The sequence below is a fragment of the Balaenoptera borealis genome (assembly GCF_965194805.1).
Source record: "Balaenoptera borealis genome assembly, chromosome: 2".
Lineage (NCBI taxonomy): Eukaryota > Metazoa > Chordata > Mammalia > Artiodactyla > Balaenopteridae > Balaenoptera > Balaenoptera borealis.
Window position 1 is genome coordinate 156,157,577 of NC_138867.1, and position 23,180 is coordinate 156,180,756.

The window sequence follows — 23,180 nt, forward strand, 5'->3', positions numbered from 1 at the left end:
GCATAGGAGAGAAAGGGGGAAATTGCTGTGCTTTGTTCTCAAGCACATAAGAGGAGATGGGAGCTAGTTCAACATACTGAGGGGCTGGCTTTTATAGAAGACTGTGTGTAAGTGCAAACGCTAAGAGATAGGTAGATATGGTAGTGAACATTTGGAATTAGAATATATTCCCAAAAGTGGATTTACGCATTTTTAGTATTTTTAATAAATTTTACCAAATTACCCTCTAGAATCGTTATACTAATTCACATTCCCAACAATTTCCTTAATTTCCCACATGCTTATCAGTGCTGCATTGTTTTAATCTTTTTCAACCTGAAAGGGAAATGTTATATTCCTTTCCAGTCTCCACGGCTTCATTTCTGTCCCAAACCATTTACGTCCAGGGGCCTTGGCTGGTTTGCACAGAGACATAGTGGGTTGAGTGACCTGAAGTAAAGGAATGTCAGGAAGCTTGCACTTCTTTTCCCATAATTGTTCTGATGACGAATGAAGACATTCAACCTGTAGAGCTGTCAGCTAAATATCAAATTCACTTTAAAATTTTAGAGATTAAAAGGGAAAAAGAAAAGGTAAATCAATGTAATGGATTGCTTTGTAAACCAGGAAGTGACATTGTTCATACTGTTAGTTCTTCCTGGTATAAAATACAACTACAGTATATCTTATCCCTTGCACCTTTTTTAAAAGGTATTCTTTTGAGGGCACAGAGAACTGGTAGATTGTGGGCCAAAGACCCCCTGCAGCCAGTTCTCTTTTGAAGGAATAAAGGGAAAGTGGTCAAAGATATAGTATTGACCTTACTTTGAATTACGTGTTAGAAGGAAGTGACATTATTTTACGCCAAACACACCCAGCCTTACCTCCTCCTCTTTTTCAGGCCATAGCTCCCCATGTATGAATTTACAGGCTAGTAGGCTGGAGAAAGAAATGAACGCCTAGTACTGTGTATTGTTATAGTTTACATGAGCACCGTGCCAGTTACTGTGGTAAGCGCGTTACGTATGCTGTCTCCTTTACTCCACATAAGAGCCTTGTGAGTTATAAGTACTGTTATTGTCCTCGTTTTACAGATGAGGAAACTGACTTACAGAGATTAATAATCTGTTCAGACACCCAGGTAGTGAGCAAAGAAGTAGGATTCAAACCCCAGGTCGGTATGACTCAGAAGCCCACCTGGTTCATCACTACCTTATGCACTATACGTTTGTTTTCTGTTAGACTACTATCTTGTTATACAGTTCTCCAGCTGAGGCCTTTGAAGGAAGGCCACTTCTTTTTGGGTGTAGGGAGCCTCTTCTGTAGAGGACATCATGGAGTCAGTCATCAGGGAAGAGATAGGGTCTCAGAAGGGGAAAAAGTTTTTTAAAAAGTAGGTCTGAAAGTAGATACCAGATAAACAGAAAAGGAGATTTTGCATCTTCTTATATATCCTTCTCTAAATCTAGTTATTGAGAGTTGTCTAGAAGGGTACTTCTGAATGCTGGAAGCTAACCAAACACACACACACACACACACACACACACACACACACACACACACACACACACAAAAGGGGGGCTTCTCCAAAAAAGACAGAATAGAGGTTAAGAAAGAGGAACCCAAGCAGTTAATGTAAGCTAATAATGAGGGAAATATATGTAATAAGCAAAATTATAGCAGGAGTCTTCTATGCTTATTTCCCAGGTTTTTTCCCCTTATTATTTAGTGAGATTTCTTTTCCTGTTATAGCATATACAACAGTAAGAATGGCAGTTCCATAACACTTGTGCTTCCCTTCCCCAGTCATTGCCCTTAGCCAGGTAAACCATTCAATTCACAGCATCCTTTTCCGGAGCCCCAGCATAGCCTCAACATCTGTCTTACCCAGGTCTGATGTTAAGGTTGTAACAGCATCTCATTCCCCTGCTCCCAGTTATGGCAGATATAATCAGTGGGAAACAATCAGAGATTTTCCTTTTGATTCTAAACTTTGGAATTCTCTTATTTCATTAAAGAAAGTATCATTTCCTTTTGTACAAGTGGCAACTGCTACTGGCTTCAGTGGCTGCCAGCCTGGCAATGCCTTCATCTCCCAGCGGTCCATCAGTGTAATAAAGATCTCCGTCTTAGGAAGGAAATTCTGAGAAGGAAGGAAATGGGACTTTATGGGTTTGGGGTGGATTAAGGAAGTCAAGGAGGGTTGCCATACCTATAGAGGAACATCAAAACCAAACCTCAGCTCAGTCACTTTTGTTTACAGCAATGTGAGTCTAACTGCTAGATTTTAAGCTTTTTGAGGGCAGAGCCTCCAATTTTAGTAAGTGTTGTTGAATAACATAGACTGAATAAAGCTGATTGGAGTGAATAACGATGTGGCCACGTCTTCTCTTCCATAGTCTTACAGCCACCACGGAATGCGGAGCCACTTGAGCACAATGAAATATAGTTTCCTCTTTCAAAAGTATTACTTTTTCAAGATCATAATGGTATACTAATTACTGTTTTAATTAACACAGATGTGTCTGAAACAGTCCAAAAAAACAAGTATGCCAGATTGCAGCTTTAACACAACGATAAAAGTTGTGATTCTAAATAATTAATCCTTCTTGATGATAGGTTATCCAGTCCTTTAGAATCAAACATTTTTCCCCATCACAGTTCTTCATCTGCCTATTCCATCTTGTGCTGAAGAATATAGGATCTTTACTTCCCCCATAAGGACATCAGCATAAGAAGTCCCCGAAAGATGACCCAGTTTTCTCTGTTTGCCCCCGGCCTCCTTAACAGACCCAAAATGTGTAAACCACCACCACTACCACCAAATTACCCTAGCTTTTTCCATCACATGTAAGCAGTGCTTTTCTTTCTTGGGAAAGGGAAGTGGGGGGAAATGTCTACCTTGATTTATATTGAATTGGAGGCAAAGGTAGAAAAGCAGTGGTTGAAAACTGCCCTCTCCTGCAGTACCCTGCTTTTTCAGACCTTCATGCCTGTGCACATAATCATTCTGGAATACTCTTCTCTCCCTTCAAGTCCACCTGAGAAACTGTGATTGATCCTTGAGAAGTAACCTGCTCTGTGAAGCCTTTCCCACACTGCTCTCCTGCCCAAGCAAAGTCAGTCTCTTCTATTCCTATAAAATCTTGACAGACCTCTCTGATAGTGTTTGTCACATTGTATGGAATTATTTATTTACAAATCTACTTCTCCCAGCAGACTGAACTCCTTCAGAGCAAAGATTTTGTTTTGTTCGTTTATCCTAGCACCTCACACAGAGTAGCTATTAAGTGAACGCTATCGTATTGAGTTGAATCTTTATGAAACTTACAATATCTTTCTAAGGTAAGTTAGGATGAGATCCTGAGAGAGAGTACAGAATGTGGTATGGAGTAAATTCCAAGATGTGCTTCAGCCGACACAATGGTGTTATCATTCTAATGTACAAATTATAAGCAAAGCCACATGGGCTTCAAAGGATGCACAGAAGAAAACCTGTGTGTGGAAATGTTTCAGTAAGGCAGAGAAAGGGGAGAAAACCTTCACCCTGGGTGAGTCCTGTTTCATGCTCTGCCAGAATTATTGGTCCTCCTTAACCTCTTTAGTAAACATGTGGTTTTCATAATATACCTATCAGTCAGGATTCAAACAGGGGAAAACAAACACTGTGACACTGATGGAACAGGGAATTTATTTTAGGAATTAGACCTGGTACAATCTTGGGTGAAGATGGGAAAATAGGTCCAAGGGGGAGAGTTGGAAGTTCAGGAGAAAAATCATTAATAGGCCCTCCTGAAATAATGGCATGGATGGACAAGTTGGAGCTTGCAGGGAAAGCTAAAAGCTAGAGACATCCAGCTGCTGGGGTGGGACCCCGAAAGGATGTGGGGTGAGAGGGGGGACTTGTGTAGTGGTAAAGAAGCAATGGAAGACTGTTGCCTCTGCACAGCTCCTGCTCTGTACATCTGCTGCCAAGCACTTGGTGGTAGGCTTGGGGTCACTGGTCAACAGGGCTTGTAGTTCTAGACACAGAGCAGGAAGGAACAAGGAGAAACTAAAACCCAGCGGTATTTCTACATCTTTTTCTCACACCTCTAATCACAACAACCTTCAGAAAGTCATGGCTGCTACTTCACTTCCACCTTCTAAATCTCATATAGATTTCTGTTTTGCTCAATTCTAGCCCACAACCATACAGGGAAATGAGTTCTGGGAAACTTAATTCTTATTTAGCCCAATAGACACAGTACAAAACCACAACAATATGCTTCTAAATTTTGTAAATTGAATTTAGTTTCAATTTTAGAAGCAGTACTCACTTGAACAGGAAAAAGCAGAGCTAAGAAACATGTATGACTTTATAATTTTTTACAAAGCATTCTTAGGTATTGCCTAGTAACATACCTTACTAACACACATTTCAGAAAGAGAAATTGTTAGTTGTAAATGCTAACTATAAAAAACTATAAGGTGATTATGTAAACATTTCTTCATCTTTTGATGGTCAGACATAGAATTTAAGTACGGTTTTTAAACAGTCATCTCTTTAGATCTTCTGAAAAAATGTCTAAGGAGAAAAAGGAAGTAACATTTATTGTGCACTATGCCAAGAATTTCTTATGTGTCTTATTTCATTTAACTCATGTACCAAACCTGTGAGGCTCCTAAGAGTGAAGTAACTCAATACCAAATTCATGTGAAAAGGTTGAAAATTCATCCCACAATTCAGAGTAACTTATATCTCTAAGTTATCTTTTTCTCTTGACTTAGTTTGTTATTTACTCCTACTTTTTTTAACTTCTTTTTGAAGAAGAGATAACATATATATTAAAGTACATAAGGTGAACTAATCTTAGGAGTACAACTCAATGAATTTTTGTGCATCTACATATATAGTCATGTAATCACCATCCAGATAAAAATATCAAACTTTTCCAGTACCCCTTGATTGATTTTCCTTGAGCCATTTGTACTTCCCAGGTAAACTGCCTTATGTATTTATATTTTTCATTATATGGATGATGTAATTCCTGGAACAATGATAGGGGGAAGTGAACAATAGCAGTAAAGTGAAAATGTTGAATAATGTGCCTCATAACTGCTTTGAATTACATCTACTTATGTCACTTTCTCATTCTGCTTTTACCCTAAAACAGGTAATCAGATCCTGTCTCTTGGGAGCCTCTCAAAAGATCAGATTTATCCAATGAAACTCAAGGGCATCTCCATCTGCTATTCAGCTCTCAAATCTGCCTTGTGTGGAAATTATGTCAGCTTTGGCGTCTTCAAGTTGTATGGGGACAACCATTTTGACAATGTACTCCAGGCCTTTGTCAAAATGCTGCTGTCAGTGTCCCACAGTGACTTGCTAGTAAGCAATCATGCGTCATGGGAGTCTTTGTATGAAACGTGAAGTAACACCACCACAGGGTTGGAATTGTTATAATGAAGCCCAAGGAGTTAGAATAGCACCAGATCATTTTATGTTTTAGGACAGCTTCTTGATTTAACTTACAGGGTTTGAATAACTATAGTGGCTGTGTTTATATAATTAAATGTGCAGTTTTGAAAACTGCAGCTACCATCTTGTGATAAATTGGTCATCTCAAGTGTTCCAGGTTCTGTGTCTAGAGAAAATATAATTAGCAATTTCAACTAATTGCTTACAACTATACTCATAATTCAGAGAAGGTCTGTGTTTCCTGGAGCAGAAAATGCAGAATGACTATAGGATCTTCTCCTTCCTTCATTTCTCCTCTGTGTACTCCTCTTGCTGTTTGGCCTTGCTTTCCATTAAAATTCAGGTGTGGTGGACAGAGTGCTAAACTGGAAGTTGAGTGGCCTGGTATGTAGTCTCAACTCTGCCACTTGCTGGTCATTTACCTTGAATAAATCACCTTCTCTATTTCTCCAGGCTTCAATTTCCTCACCTTTAAAATGAGTAAATTAAACAAAGTGATCTCTAAGTCCCTTTTCTACTCTACCATCTAGTCTCTGTGATTTATGTCTCTTGTTTTCAAACTTTGAGGCCCATCAGAATCACCTGGGGTGCTTGTTGGAATTCAGATTTCCAGGCTCCTCCACTGAGCTGAGTCTGAGTCATTATCAGACTTTTTAAAAAATATCTCAGCCTGATTACACAAAAGCTAATATATGCCCAATGTGGTTGCAGTAATTACTTCAGTAACACAGCCAAATTCATGCTCAGGCTTAGTTTAGGCTTTCCCACCTGCTCCCAGCCCAAGGTTACAAGTAAGATCTGGGGGCCTTCATTAGTCAGCCTGTATGAGAAATGCTCCTTTGACATTCTAATGCACTAGAGGTACCCTCTTCCACCTTTCTAAGCTAGTCTTCATAAAACCACATCTCGGGAGTTCTCTGGCAGTCCAGTGGTTAGACTGCAATTTCACTGCCAGGGACCCAGGTTCAATCCCTGGTCGGGGAACTAAGATCACACAAGCTGCGCGGCGTGGCCAAAAAATACAAAAAACAAAAAAAAAACACATCTCAAGCCAAAGTTGTCAAGCCTCTTTGCAGTAGAATGGAATGCTCATTGAAGGCTGCCTGTACAACAGAAATTACAAAGTGGAAACTTGAGTCAGATCAGCCATGTGTTACAGCCTCCTCATTGAGGGAACTCTTCACTACAGTTGAGGCCCACCAAAAAAAACCTGATATGGTTCTAGGAATTTCTCTAATCTTTTTTCTAGTAGACAAGCAAACCTCTAACTCAGTAATCTCAAAATTGAGGGTGCATAAGACTCCCTTAGTGTACATTTTTAAAATGCACATTTCAGGACCTCATTCCAGAGGTTTTCATTTTGTAAGTCTGAATTGGGAATCAGAAAACTGCATCTTTAACAAGCACCCCATGTGATTCTTATGGAGATAGTCAATCTCACTTTAATAAATATCGATATGGTTTATTTCTCTTATAAGTGTTGTGCTTCTTTGATACTGGTTTGGGTTTCATTTGAGGTTTTCCAAGTATCTTTCTCATGTACTTATCCTTTGCCTGCTGTATATGGTAAATATTAAGCCATTTACCAAGTTATGATTTAATTAGATGGGTTGGCATTGTGTAAATATAGCAGACTATGATGCCAAATGCTATTATAACAGCAAATTTCTTTGTGTTAAAAAAAAAGGTTGCCTAGCCACTATTAAGCACTGTTCAGTGTTACAATATTCCAGCCCAGAAAAATCATTCAGTCTTCTATACTGCAGCGATTTTAATTGCACTTAAGTGTTAACCACATAAGGCAAAATTGAAATTACTTACTAGGGTATGCTGTAGCTTCAAATTAGGATTTCTAGAGATCAAGAGATTTTTATTAGAACCCCTTTAAATACTGAATTGAGAATCATTATGTCATTTGTTCCATGTATTTATATTTATGTTTATTTTATGTATTTATGTGTAAGGTCACAATTTCTGATATTATAAATGGCAATTTTCACTGAGCTGTGACACATCTTTTGCTTCTCTGTGGCTTGACATTTAGTATTTCTGTTATAGCAATATCGGAAACTGAGCCAGTCTTATTATCCACTCCTGGAATGTCTCACCCAGGACCACATGAGCTTCGTCACCAACTTAGAGCCTCCTGTACTCCTGTATGTTCTCACATCTATCTCAGAGGGACTCAGTACTCTTGGTGAGTATCATAGAGAACATTGTTTTCAGAGGAAAGACTTGATTGTGGTCTCTTAATGTATGTGCTTTTGAGATGATCATCCTACAAAGGGGGAAAGATTATTTATCCAAACTGAAAGATTATTTTATAACTATTACCTGCAAGAGAGAAAAATGCCCTTTTTTCATATTTTGATATAGTTTATTTTTTAATCAGCTTAATTAAAGTATAATTTACACACAGTAAAAATTATTGATTTTAAGTGAACATTTCAGTGAGTCCTTACAAACATATATACAGTCATGAACCACCACAGCCAAGATACAGAACATCTTCATCACCGCAGAAAGCTCCCTCCTGACCCCTTCTAATCAATCCCTTTCCCCTAGTCCCAGCCCCAAGGAACCACTATCTACTTTCTCTCACTGTAGTTTGCCTTTTCCAGAATTTCATATAAGTGAAATCATATAACCTGTAGTCCTTTGTGTGTGACTTCTTTCGTTTAGCATAATGCCTCTGAGATTTATCCACGTTTTGCGAAACAGTTTTTATCTTTCTATTGCTGAGTGTTATTCTACTGTATGGATTACCACGTTTGTTAATATGTTCATCAACCAATAACATTTGGGTTGTTTCCATTATTTGGTTGTTTTGAATAATGCTACTATGAACATTCATGTACAAGTCTTTCTGTGGACAAATATTTCTCTTGAGTAAATACCAGAGTGGAATTTCTGGGTTGTACGCTAAGTGTATATTTAACATTATTAAAAACTGCCAAACTCATGGACATATATACACTACCAAATGTAAAATAGATAGCTAGTGGGAAGCAGCCGCATAGCACAGGGAGATCATCTCGGTGCTTTGTGACCACCTAGAGGGGTGGGATAGGGAGGGTGGGAGGGAGACGCAAGAGGGAGGAGATAATGGGGATATATGTATATGTATAGCTGATTCACTTTGTTATAAAGCAGAAACTAACGCACCATTGTAAAGCAATTATACTCCAATAAAGATGTTTAAAAACAAAAAAACAAGAAACTGCCGAACTGTTTCCCAAAGTGATTGTACCATTTCACTCCCCCAAGCAATGTATGAGAACTCCAGTTGCCCTATATCTTCCCTAACACTTGCTATTATCAGTCTTTTTAATCTTAGCCATCCTCGTGGGTGTGAAGTGGAATCTCCTTGAGTTTTTAATTTGCGTTTCACTAATGAATGATGATTTGAGCATCTTTTCTTGCTTATTTGCCATTCATCTATCTTCTTGGTAAAATATTTGTTCAAATCTTCTACCCAATTTTGTTGACTGGGTTGTTTTATCTTGGAAGTTTGTTATATATTCTGGATACAAATCTTTTATCAGATCTATGTTTTGCACGTATTTTTTCAGCCTTGGCTTGTCTTTTTTATTTTCTTAACAGTATCTTCTGAAGAATAAAAGTTTTCAGTTTTGAGGAAGTCCAATTATTTTTTTCTCTTACAGTTCATGTCTTTTTGGTCCTATCCTAAGAAATCTTTGCTTATTAACCCAAGGCCATAACGGCTTTTTCTATGTTTTCTTCTAAAAGTTTTATAGTTTTAGCTCTTATGGTTAGGTCTATGATCCATTTCAATTTAATTTTTGTATGTAGTATTATGAGGTAAAAGCTGGGATTCCTCTTTTAACGTGGATATTCAGTTGTTCTAGCATCTTTTGTTGAAGAATATCCTTTATTTGTTAGACTACTTTGTGCCATTTCTATACTGTCCTAATTTTATAGTAAGTCTTAAAATCAGATAGTATAGCCCTCTGATTTTGTTTTTCTCTTTTTAAATTGTCTTGGCTATTCTGGGTCCTTTCCCTTTTTTATAAATTTAGAGTCAACTTGTCAGTTTCTCTTGTTAGAAAAAAAATGAACAGGGGAATTATTATTGGGTTACATTGAATCTCTAGCCCAGTTTGGGGAAAACTGACATCTTAGCAATATTGAGTGTTCAATTCCTGGCAATGGCATATCTTTCCATTTATTTAGATCTTCTTTACCTTTTCTCAACAGCATTTTTGAAGTTTTGAATATATAAGTCTTGTCCATATGTTGTTGTATTTATAACTATTTTTTGTTTTTATGCTGTTGTAAATGGTATTGAGTTCAATTTCTATTGTTTTTGCTACCATGTAGAATTGCAATTGATTTCTTTGTACGCTGACCATGTATCCTGTAACTTTGCTAAACTGACTTATTAATTCTGGTAGCCTTTTGTAGATTTCTTAAGATTTTCTACATAAATGTGTCTGCAAATAAAGATAGTTTTACCTCTTCCTTTCCAATCTGTATGGCTTTTTTTTGGCCACACGGCACGCAGAACTTCCCCAACCAGGGATTGAACCCGTGCTCCCTGCATTGGAAGTGTAGAGTCTTAACCACTGGACCACGAGGGAAGTCCCTGTATGGCTTTTGTAATATTTCTTACCCTGTCACACTGGCTGGAACCTACAGTACAACGTTGGATGGAAGTGATGGTAGCGAGCATTCTTTCCTTGTCTCCAGTGTTATGGAGCAAACATTCATTCTTTTTCACCATTCAGTATAATATTAGCTCTAGGTTTTCTGTAGGTTTCTGTAGGTTTATCTTGTTAAGGAAATTCTCTTCTTTTCTAGTTTTCTGAGAGTATTATCATGAATGGGTGTTGAATTTTATCAAATTCTTTTTCTACATATACTGAGATAATCATATGGTTTTTCTTTTTTGGTCTGTTAATACATTACATGATATTAGTCACCACATTGATGGATATTTGAATGTTAAAACAACTTTGCATTCCACACTTGGTTACAATGTATTGTCCTTCTTATATATTACTAGATTCAACTTTCTGTAATTTTGATACAGATTTTTACATCTATGTTCATGACAGCTATCGATGTATTCTTCTATGGTTCTTCTTTTATAGTTTTCTGTTCTTCTCATATCTTTGCCTTGTTTTAGTGTTGGTCTAGGGCCCTCATGAAATGAGTTGGGAAATGTTCCCCCCTCTCTTATTTTCTTAAAGAGTTTGTGTAGAATTGTTATCAGTTCTTCCTGAAATGTTTGGTAGAATTCCCTAGTGAAACCACTAGGCCTAGATTTTTTCTTTGTTAGAAGGTTTTTAACTATAAATTAAATTTCTTTAGTGGATATAGGACTATTCCAGTCTCCTATTACATCTTTCTTTTTTTAATTAATTAATTTATTTATTTGGTTGCGCTGGTTCTTAGTGGCGGCAGGCGGGCTCCTTAGTTGTGGCTCGCCTGCTCCTTAGCTGTGGCTCATGTGCTCCTTAGTTGTGGCTCACGGGCTGCTTAGTTGCAGCTCACCAGCTCCTTAGTTGTGAGCATGTGAACTCTTAGTTGCGGCATGCATGTGAGATCTAGTTCCCTGACCAGGGATCGAACCCAGGCCCCCTGCGTTGGGAGTGCAGAGTCTTAACCACTGCACCACCAGGGAAGTCCCTCCTATTACATCTTGAGAAGCATTTGATAGTTTGTGTCTTTAAAGGAAATTGTCCATTTCATCTAAAGTTCATCTGACATTACTGACATAAAATTGTTCATAATATCCTCTTGTTATACAATTTGATTTCTGTAGGATCTCTAGTAGTATTCCCTCTTTAATCCCTGACATTGGCAATTTGTGTCTTTTTTTTTTTTTCTTTATCATTCTGGCTCCAGGTTTATCAATTTTATGCAGAGAACCAGCTTTCAGTTTTCATTGATTTCTCTATTATTTTTCCATGTTTTTATTTCATTGACTTAAGGTATGATCTTCATAACTTCCTTCCTTCAGTTTCAGGCAGAAGCTTAGGTTGTGGATCTTAGACCTTTCTTCTTTTCTAATGTACACATTTAATGCTTTTATCTAAGCACTACTGTGGCTATAACTGATAAAATTTTTATATATTTGGGGGCTTTTTTTTTTTTAAAGATTTAATTTTATTTATTTTTGGCTGCATTGGGTCTTCGTTGCTGTGTGCAGGCTTTCTCTTTGTGGTGAGCAGGGGCTACTCTTCCTTGTGGTGCACGGGCTTCTCATTGCAGTGGCTTCTCTTGTTGTGGAACACGGGCTCTAGACACGCGGTCTTCAGTAGTTGTGGCTTGCGGGCTCTAGAGCACAGGCTCGGTAGTTCTGGCACATGGGCTTAGTTGCTCCGCGGCATGTGGGATCTTCCTGGACCAGGGATCAAACCCGTGTCCCCTGCATTGGCAGGCGGATTCTTATCCACTGCGCCACCAGGGAAGTCCCAGGGACTTTTTCTATTCAGTTTTAAAATATTTTCTTATTGCCTTAGTGATTTCTTCTTTTACCAATGAGTTATTACTTAGAAGCACATTGTTTAATTTCTGATCTTTCTGTTATTGATTCTAGTTTAATTCCATTGTAGTCATATCAGAGGTTGTTATAACTTTTATATTTATTGAATCTTTTTTATAATCCAAAATATGGTGAATGTTCCATGGGCACTTGAAATGAATGTATGTTCCATTGTTGTTGGGAAGAATGTTCTCTAAGTGTCAGGTCTAATTGCTTGATAATGTGCACATTTTATATATTTTTACTGGTTTTTTGTCTGTTTGTTTTCTACTTGTCCTATGAATTATCAAGAGAGAAGTGCTGAAGCCTCTAACTATAATTATAGGTTTGTCCATTTCTCCTTTTAATTCTATCAGTCTCTGTATAAATTATTTTGAAGCTCTGTTATCAAGTAAATATATATTTAGGATTGTTATGTCCCCTTGATTAATTTACCCCTTTATCCTTATGAAGTGATGCTCTTTATTTCTTTAATATTCTTTCCTCTGAAATCTACTTTGTCTGATATTACTTGCCTCTCCAGCATTCTTTTGATTAGAATTAGCCTCTTTTTCCATCATTTCACTTTTATTCTTTCTGTGTCTTTATATTTAAAGTTGGTTTCTTGAAGACAGCAGATATTTTCTATTGCTGTTTTAACAAATTCTTACAAACTTGGTGACTTAAAACAATGTAAATTTACTGTCATATAGTTCTTTAGGTCATAAATCTGACATGGGTCTCACCAGACTAAAATCAAGGTGTCAGCAGAGCCATTTTTCTTTCAAGGAGCAAATCTATTTCCTTTCCTCCTCCAGCCTCTAGAGATCACCTACATCCCTTGGCTCATGGCTGCTGTCCCTCCATCTTCAAAGATAGCAACATTGAATATCTCTGACCATTCTTCCGTAGATACATGTCCCATTGATTCTGATGTCTTCTGCCTCTCTCTTTCACTTTTAAGGACCCTTGGAATTACCTTGGACCTATCCAGATAATCAAGGATGATCTTCCTATTTTTGGTTCAACTGCTTAGCAACCTTAATCCATCTGCAACCATAGTTATTCTTTCCTGTGTAACCTAACACGTTCACAGGTTCTGGGGATTAGGATATGGACATATTTGCCTAACATACAGCATATAGTTGCGTCATATTTTTATATCGAATCTGACTGTCTCTGCCTTCTAAATAGTGTTTCAGCCATTTACATTTAATATAACTACCAGTATATTTGAGTTTAAATTTATAATATTGCTATTTGTTTTTTTTTTATCCTATCTGGGTTTTGTTTCTTTTTCCTGCCTTCTTTTGGTTTGGATTAATTAAATGTTTTTCTAATGAGTTCATTTTATATCCCCTGTGAGTTTATTAGTCATACTTTTTAATTTTTAGTGGTACTCTAAGGTTTACAGTCTACACCATCAAATAATATAATCATAGTTTGCATTCAAATAATTACAGTCTACCTCTCTCCATCTCCATTCCTTCTGGAACTCCAGTTACACATATGTTATGTATATCTGTTATATTGTTCAAAGACTGGCGAGAACTCCTCTGCAGATCTCCAGAGCTCTCTTCTTATATAGTTCCCACTCTCTGATACTCTGTCCCACAAGTTCTAGCTGCCTCAGCCTCCCCAAATTCAACTCAGTGAGACCACTTGGCTTTGTTTGGGTTCCCCTTTCCTGGCCAGTAGCCTGGAAACTGCTTTGCGCAGTAAGCTTGAGCAGTTGGGTAGGTATTATTACCTCATTTGTTTCCCTCCTCTCCGGTTTCATAGTCCTATACTGCTTCTTGTGCAACAATTGAAAACCGTTGTTTCATATATTTTGTCCTGTTTTCTAGTTGTTTATGGCAGAAGGAAAAATTCTCGTAGCAGTTAATCCTTCATGGACAGAGACCGAAGTCTTTTATTATTACAGTTTGTCTTGACATTCTTTTATCTCATATTATAGTAATACTTTAAGATTCTGAATTAGTTGTGGATGGCTGTGTTGTTCTCAACGTGTGATCTTAGGCCTGAAATCTGCATTTTAACAAGTCTCCAAAGGAATCTTGACAAAGTGGCATAATGCAGGGAATACTGAACTTGAATTTAAGTCCCAGTGCTGCCACTTATGAATGTATGACCATGGACACAGACTCCGTGCCTGATGCTGCCATAGGTGTTTTCATATGTGTACTTTACTCATTTCATTCTCAGAACCACTCTGCATACCAAAACTAGGTTAAATATGCTAATAGCACTGTTTGTCCTTATTTCCTAGTTGATTGTAGGCTTCCTACTTGACAGGAACAGTGTGTCTTTTTTTTTTTTTTTGAACAGTGTGTCTTAATCACGAATTTTTTCCCTGTGCCTAGCATGTGGTAAGTACTCAATAAGTATATATTGAATGAATTAATTAGGTAATATTATTTTCACTATACAGAAGAGTAAGCTGCTGCCCAGAGAGGTGAAACAGCTTGCCTAAGGTCATACAACTAATAAGTGCCTGATCTAGGAGTTTTTCTAACTCTAAAACCCATTCCTCTTCACCTCACCACCCTGCTGGATCCATCTGATAAAGGTCACAATTTGGCAGGTTAATTGTGCCCTGTGTCTTCAAGAAAGAGGATTATTTAGACTGTTGAACATAACCACTTGGGTTTCTCCTTTTCCAACAATGAAAAATTTGCAAAGAGGCATTAATTGGGTTACAGGCAGGCTTCAGTTCTACTATAGCCTCAGTGGGAAAAATGAGAGGGAGGTACAGAAAAGTTGAACCAATGATAGATAATATGCTTAACATGATATTAAATGTTTTTAGTCAATCATTCACTAGCATTTTTAGTTTCAGGCCAGCTATAATTTGTAAAAAGAAAAAGTGATTGTATTTATATATTATATTTTCCATCTTTTTAATCACCCACCACCACCACCACCCGCTACCCCCATACTCTTACATACAGAGACCAAGCACAGGGCTTACAAAAAGCTGCTCTTAATAATGACTCTCGACTCATTCATTTAGTATACATCAGCTGTGCACATGCTATGTACCAGGTTCCATTCTAGACCTTGAGAGTACTGCAGAGAATAAGATAGATAAGGTCTCTGCTCATGTGAAGTTTATATTCTAGTGAGGAGAGATAACAGTAAACACACACACACACACACACACACACACACACACACACACACAAGAAAATGTCAAGTCATGATAAGTGCTAAACAAAGACTTAAAATAGGATAATGAAGAAGGAATGATTGTATGGCTTTTTTAGAAGTGATCAGGGAAGGCCTCTGAAGATGAGCCCTGGCAGGAATGGGGGTGCCTTCCAGGAAAGCAAAGGATGGCACAGAAGGCAAGACAAGGGAAGGTGGGGGCAAGCTAAAAGTTGAACCAACTGGAAACCACCAGAAATTTCCCCATCAAGTCCATTATTAATAAAATTTTTATTATTAATAAAGGGTATATGTTATTGTCATGAACACATTCTTGAATTGGATGGAGTAAATATTATAAATGTAATATAGAAATAAAACATCCAGGAAGTACGTAGAAACTTAGAGACCTTGTTCATTAGTTTCTCCCACCAAAAACATGCTAAAGAGAGAAGAAAGCTATGGATTGGCTAAATAGAATGATAGGCTTGGTGTTTCAGGAATTGAAATAGCCAGGAAAACAAATGGGAAGTGAAAAGGGGAAAACCTACTAGTGTTGGGCACTATGTTACAATCTTTACACATTTTATCTCTTAAGTCTTTAATTTCTCAAAACAAAGTAGGTGGTATTAAGCACATTTTACAGAGGTGCAAATTGAATCTTCGTGTAGTCAAACATCTAGAAGATACAGATTCAACCCTAAACTGCTGCACCACCCAAATAGGCCTTTTGTTTCTGAATTTGCCTTTCACACTATGTTTTTCCAAGACCTTCATCCTCCCCTCTGCTATGGTGAGAAATTTTGAGTCAAAGCCAAATGTAATTTCAACCCCATTATCATTCTTCTGACTCTCAGTTAAGCAACTCTTTCCTATACAGTTAACTTTACAGAACAGCTTTCTGTGATGGGTCTTAGTAAACAAGAGGGCTATTAATGTAGCATATGCTTCCCATGGAGACTAGTTGCAGAAGAAAAGGGGCATTTGGTTGTTTCAGTGCCAAACAGTAAGTTGCTAGAGAAGACAAAGTGCCTGTTGGGCTTAAAAAATCTGTCCAAAATTGTCTAAATCATGGATGATAAACACCAAGAGCTAAGACAAAATATGAAAATTCATGACTTCTGCTCATTCTTTTATTTCAGGAGAGTTTCATTGTTTGAATTTCACACAGTAGCTTGAGCTGCAAATAAAGAAAACCAAAAATAATACATAGTCCTCAGCACTATTCATTCTGTTTGTGATCAAATGGCCCATGATCCTTATGATTCCACACTTTTCAGTCTACCCTGAAATAACATTTGTCCTTTTCAAAGCCCCCAACAATAGATGAGCCATAATGAAAGCTCTTCTTCTTGCTTTTACTGCAAGTATATATGCTCCAACCTTCATGTCTAAAGTGTTTACCTGGCTTTTTCATAGCTGACTCAGTAGATTGGAACCTTTTAATGCAACCTTCATGGCATGTGGTCACCAAATCTATGTGAAGTTGTTATAATTTTTATATGATAGCATATTGCTCTTCACTGGTGAGGGGAACCATATCTATTTCCTGCTTGCTTCCTTTTGTAGATGTTAAGTTACTTAATCCATTTACTTTCATGATTGGGACTTCAAAGGTAGAAATGTGAAGGAAAAGAGAAGAGCAAACAAGTTCAGCAAGTCTGTGCCTGACTCTTAGGCCTAAATGTTTTCTACTACATTATATACTACCTCCCAGGGTTATAAAAACCAAAGCTTCCTTTTCTGCAAAGTAACCCAGTTAGTGGGGAGAGGTAATCAATCAATCAGTCAATCAATCAACTGCCATAGCTTTAGAAGGAAATAAAAGCTCCTTTCTCAAAAGCCTATAGCTCCACAGTTTCCCAAAACTATTGTCCATGCCCATCTTTTAGACCTTCATTCAACCCCTCATGATCCTGTATCAGCTACCATTATCGTCTATTTTAAATGCATACTTCTATATTTCAAAACCTGCCCCCAAACCTACCTCTATTTACTATGTCATTCCTCTCTAAAACAATGTATGTGAAAGAGTTTTTTAAATTGTAGTGTTACAACAATTCTAGTATTATTACTAAACAAAACTCAAGACTTTTTTTAAAAAACTTTCTCAGATTAGCTTTGCCTACCCATTCTTTAATTAAATCAACTAATATTTCACCTCTAATCTATGACAAGCACACATATGTCTCAGAACCTTAGAGATGAGTAAAATGAATAAGAAAGTAACTATTGCCTTAGGAAGTTTATAATCTGCTGCTTCCCAGCCCTACTCTCCCAATCTACTTCTCTTCGGAATCTACTAAATTTGCCGTTTTTTGAGTGCCCATCACGTTTTTGTTTGTCTTGTTGTTTCTGTTATTAATCATAAACTCCCCAGAATTGTGTCCGTATGTTACCATTAGCCAAAAAATCTGGGCACTGTCATGCTCTGAATCAAAACCATGAACTTTGGATAAGCTAATTATCTCTGAGCTTCATTTTTCTCATTTGAAAAATGCAAACAACAGTACCTACTGTATACAGAAGTGGTTATTAGAGGTATATGAAATGATATTTAGTGTACAAAGAAATCATGTCATTACTTGCTAAAAAAAAATCCTTCAATAACACCTCTGTTGCCTTTCAAATTACATGTAAATGTCTTGACCTACTACTGGATGCCCTCAAGGAAGATCCCAAACTATTTTGTCAGCCTTCTCTCTTATGATTCCTCTACACATTCTTTTACTCACACCAAAAGGTCCTGCTCCCCTTTTTTCACTATGAGGGAAAATTAGTAGTAACTACCATATTTTTTTCCTTCCAGTTTTATTGAGACACAATCGACACTATACATATTTAAGGTGTACAACGTACTGATTTGACTTACGTACATCCCGAAATGATTACCGCAGTAAGTTTAGTGAACATCCATCACCGCATATAGGTACAAAATAAAAGAAAAAGAAAAAAATGTTTTTCCTTGTGATGAGTATTCTTAGAATTTACTCTCTTAACTTTCACACATAATATACAGCAGTGTTAGTATATTAATCATGTTGTACATTACACTCCTAGTACTTATTTATCTTATAACGAGAGCTTTATACCTTTTGACCACCTTCATCCAGTTCCCCCTCCTACTAACCCCTGCCTCTGATAACCACAAATATGATCTCTTCTTCTGTGAGTTTGTTCGTTTGTTTGTTTGTTTTTAAAGTATAATTGACCTACAACACTATGTTAGTCCCTGGTGCCCAACATATTCATTCAATATTTCTATACATTAGATAATGATAAAATACTGTGGTAAGTCTAGTTACCATCTGTCACCATACTAAGATATTATTATTGGCTATATTCCCCACACTGTACAGTTCGTCCCCATGACTCATTTATTTTGTAACTGGAAGTTTGTACCTCTTCATCTCCCTCACCTATTTCTCTCATCCCCCCCACACTCCTCTCCTCTGGCAACCACCTGTTTGTTCTCTGTGTCTATGACTGTTTCTCTTTTGTTATGTTTGTTCATTTGTTTTTTTCTTTAGATTTCACGTATAAGTGAAATCATATGGTATTTGGCTTTCTCTGTCTGACTTATTTCACTTAGCATAATACCCTCTAGGTCAGTTATTTTTACTGTGAGAATTTCTAGTTATTTTTCTCCTCATTCAACTCTGCAGCATATTTTATAAACGATAAGAGAGGTTAATTGGCTCCTTCACAGTAACAACACAGCAAATAACTGGAAAAGATGGAATTTGAAACCAGAGCTGTCTGGCTTCAAAATCCATACCTTTTCACCCTACTATGTACATTGTGCAAAATGTGAAAAATGTCCTTCCTTATGTTTAACTGGAATAAGTTTTCCAAGCCCATCTCAGGTGCTACCTCCTTCACCAAACTGTCCTTGATCCTCATCCAAATACAATATCTCCCTCAAATTTCTCACAGCAGTGTGTCACTCATTTTTGCGCAGCGCTGTGCTAGTGACTTACGTACTAAATCATGAGCTCTTTGACACCAGGGTGAGGGTTTCCCCTGAAGCAGAGTACTTTGCACCAAGTTTACACCCTGTTTCCCCTGAAGCAGAGCAGTTTGCGCCAAGTAGATATTTAATAAAGTCACTTCAATTGAACAGAGGGTCATTAAGGTCACATATGGAAAATTCTGTCCAATGCAATCCAGGAATCATTTACTTACTAACATGTCTCTATTCCAGGTCCTGTAGTAGACATTGGGTTTAAAGAGATAAAAGCAAGGCAAAAATCCCTGCCCTCAAGGAGTTTACAGTTTGATTAAAGTTCTTTGAAACCAGAAAGTTGTTTTTTTTTTTTAATTTAGGCATTATAGTGAGATGAAACAAACACTTTAGTAATACAAATGAATTCTCATTTGTTGTTCACACAGATACAGTTGTCTCCTCCAGCTGCTGTACCAGTTTAGACTACATCGTCACCTACCTCTTCAAGCACATAGCAAAAGAGGGCAGGAAGCCACTTCGATGCAGAGAGGCTGCCCAGGCTGGTCAGAGACTATTACATTTTATGCAGCAAAATCCAGAGGTCCTGCAGCAGGTAACTGGTGGTTGCTTATCTAGCTTAAGAGAGAAGAGTTTCCCAACAGCCAGTCTGGTCTCTGAATATCCCTTAGAGCAGCTGGTCTTGCCAAGACTCTTTACTGGGTCTTCTCTAGGAGTATTTTCCCTGTAGGTAGGATAGTACACTGGCCTCAGGATTACCCACCCTCCAGAAATCTCTAAGTCATTCATCTCACCTCAGTGAAGCTAGAATTCAAAAAGAGGATAACTCTTCCAGAGACAAGAGAAATAAAAGTCAAAGCTGGAACTAGAAACAGTCAACCTCTGATTTCTTTCCCAGAGCCTCTAATAACGTCATCTTAGGTTTGCCTTGTGAATACTCTGGTATGTTGGGAAACTACCATTTTCTGGGCTCCTGGTCTGTGCCAGGCAACTTGCTGGGAACTTTCCCTTCATCGTATCATTTTCCCCATTTTAAGATGAGAAATCAAGGTTCAGATAGGTCATATTCCCAAGAACATTTAAATAATAAGTAACAAAGCCACGATTTGTTTATTTTCAAATGTTTTCTGACTAGCTAATATGAATTAGGTCCAAGTTTAATATTTTTTAAAAACTCACTTCTGCAAATCACAGTAACAGCATGCATAAAATTAAATATATATGCCAGAAATGTTTCAAAGAGAATAATACCATTTTACTGTGGAGATAGCATCACTATGATATATTCCAGTTCTACTAAATTTGGAAAGTGATATCTTTATACTGCTTCCAGTTGTCTTATTTTGCCAAATTATCTCCATAATAGTCTGTGGTTTGCAAATGTAAACACTTTAACCTGGTCATTTAGCCAGCAAATAAGTCGCCTGCAATCAGCATAAAAATGTCAGTCTGAGTAAATAAATGATGAAAATGAATAAGACAGCCATGGAAGAGGTTTTCTTCCTAGCTGTCATTTTTTTGCCAATATTTAAATGACATTAAGTAAACTTTATTTGTGGTGATGTTTCAGTTAACCAGTTATTTTCCTGGCAGGGAGGTGTGTGATTAAGATTTTGTGTAAATAAGCAAAGGGCTCTGGGCCTATAACTATTTGGTATGACCCTGGAATTGTTACAACATGTTGGTGATTAAACAGGAGGAAGGTAACTCACATTTATTGAGGACTTCCTATGTACAAGGTGCAAGAGCCATTAAGACCCATGAGACATAATTTCTCTCCTTAGATAAGTGTTTCCTGCCAGGTGGTGAGGAGAGACAAGTAACTAACTAATTATGTGATAATTGGATTAACATAGTGATGACAGGAGGAGAGGACTTGCAGAGACATCTCCTCATTTAGACCCCACAACAACCCTGCAATGTGGATATAACCATCCCCATTTTTCAAATGAATAAATTGAAGCACAGAGAGATCAACTGGAAAGTGGAATGTGAACCAAGGTCTGTTTGGCTCAAAAGCCCAAGTCCTTACCACTTACTTACACCATTGATTCTCAGGAGACTAGTTGCCGGATAAGATCTCAGATTCACCTGGAATGCCTTTTCAGAATAACACATTCTATCAAGATTTGGATGCACTGCTCCTCACCCATCCTTCTGCAGTAGCCACTGGTACTGCCGGGAGTGTGGCGTAGCCCTCGGGTGTTTTGCAACAAGAAGGCTGAGAACCACAGAATTAGAGCATGTAGCCAGTGGAGAAAATAAATAACCATGGATTGGCCAGTAATCAGACCCAGCCCTCACCCCACCGGGGCAAGTGACAGGTCTGCCACCTGCCAGTGCTCAACCATGATCACAATATTGTCCCATAAACTTTGGCAGGAACTTTTAAGTGGGTAGAAAATTTTAGCAAAAATCAATAGGCTATGGTCCTAGACAAATACCATCCGACTGTGCAGAACAAGTAATGTGGTTGTGCAGAAGACATTCAAGTTTGTCTTTACTCAGAATTACCATGTGTTTGTTGGTTTAAGTAATTTCTATGTGTTAATAATACTTGGTAATCCTTTACTTTATAGCATATGACTAAGTAGTGATATATCTTTATTAACAGTGGAATACATTCTATTTATTTGGAATGTAGGCTTTCAGATAGCGTTTTAAATATTAATGACTGGTCTCGGGTAGTCAGCATAAATATGATTTGCATTAGCACTAGGTTATATCATCTTGAGTGCCTCTGATGTCAACGATTGGGTATAGTAGTATCTGACATCATCTCCTTAGGTCACTGACAACTTTGACCTCTATTCTTATGCACAGTTTCTGTCGTCTCAAAAGCTCTTTTGAATTGATTTGAAATTTTGACTCTTCCCTTTATGAGGCAGTAAAATTGATAATTATTCAGATGGGAACTGAGCACTGAGTGAAAAATCAATTCCACCCGCTCTCTGCCGCGTATAAAATTACTTCTGAGTCGGCTGGACTGAACGGATGGCCAGAGTAAAAGCAGCAGGCAGGAGTAGTGGGAAGAATTAGCTGGACACAGCTAATAGCCTGAAGGGATAGACTTGGAAAAGAGGGAGTGGGCCAGTTGGGGGTTATTATGAGCAAGGATGGGTCCCATTGATCATCTGTTTGCATCAGCTTTCCAAGACCTTATAAATCAACCCTGAAGAGCAGCAGAATCCAAGATTCAGCCTCTTTCCAGAGGGAATTTATATTAGATTATTCTCATTTTCACACTCAGATGAAAAGTGAGCCATTGATTATTCATTGGTTGCCCATCAAATGCTGTTTTTTTAGATGATTTGCCTATCAGAGGAGGTAATGAACAAGGTTGCTGCTTCATAACTCAAGGTTTCAGTTTTCAAGGCATCTGTGTCAGTTAAGTAATGCCTAACCCTATTAAAAGGAATGGGTTACAAATTGCTTAACAGTGCTGAAAAACTAGACCCTAATGACTAATTGTGCTTGGAGTTTAGAGAGGGTTTGTCAGCTCTTTAAACTAAACTGATGCAATGATACTGCAATTATTTACTAGTTTGAACTGTTCTCCCCCACCCCCCCAACCTGGACCTATATCACTGGAAGCATAGTTGCATGAAGAGTGTCAATTCTAAATTGCAAAAGTTATCTCCTCAAGCTTCCACAGCAAATGAAGCATGAACCCACACAAAGGGTCTTCTGACATTCTTAGAGGCCTTTCCTATAAGACATTTTAAGTGCCTCTCACCTGAAAATGCGTTTATTATGACTTGCTGTGTGGCTTTAGATCTTCAGTGTTTTTAAAAACATTCTCCAAATAAGCCATCCTCCATATTTTGCAAACAAATCTAAATTTGCAAAGCATTAAATTTAATCCATTTGAAGATCTGTTATAATTAAGTGAATCTATTTTAAGTAAGAATTATTGTCTAACCAGCATTGCCCAGTTTACGTATATTAAGCAAAAAAAAAAGAAAAGTTGCCATGTTTTTATGTCATTAGAGAGATAAACTAAAGTTTTAAGAACAGGCCAATAGTAACAGTGATTAGGCATTGATCTGCTATAGTAATTTGGAAGATAAAATTTCTACGTGAAACGTTTTCAGTTTTATCCCTGGTCATGTTAAGTGTTTGTATCTATAACTCGAAGG

At 37.6% G+C, this 23,180-nt stretch overlaps 1 protein-coding gene across 8 annotated transcripts in view; it reads left to right on the plus strand.

The window, feature by feature from the left end:
- RANBP17 (RAN binding protein 17) overlaps positions 1–23,180 on the plus strand; it is a 315,779-nt gene that overhangs the window by 266,924 nt on the left and 25,675 nt on the right. For 7 of the 8 annotated variants that reach the window (XM_082380852.1, XM_082380855.1, XM_082380854.1 and 4 more), the window contains 3 exons: positions 5,136–5,350; positions 7,499–7,637; positions 19,470–19,636. In XM_082380852.1, the coding sequence (XP_082236978.1) occupies positions 5,136–5,350; positions 7,499–7,637; positions 19,470–19,636 (521 nt within the window). The remainder of the gene's footprint in view (positions 1–5,135; positions 5,351–7,498; positions 7,638–19,469; positions 19,637–23,180) is intronic. The other variant, XR_014241506.1, reaches the window with a different exon arrangement.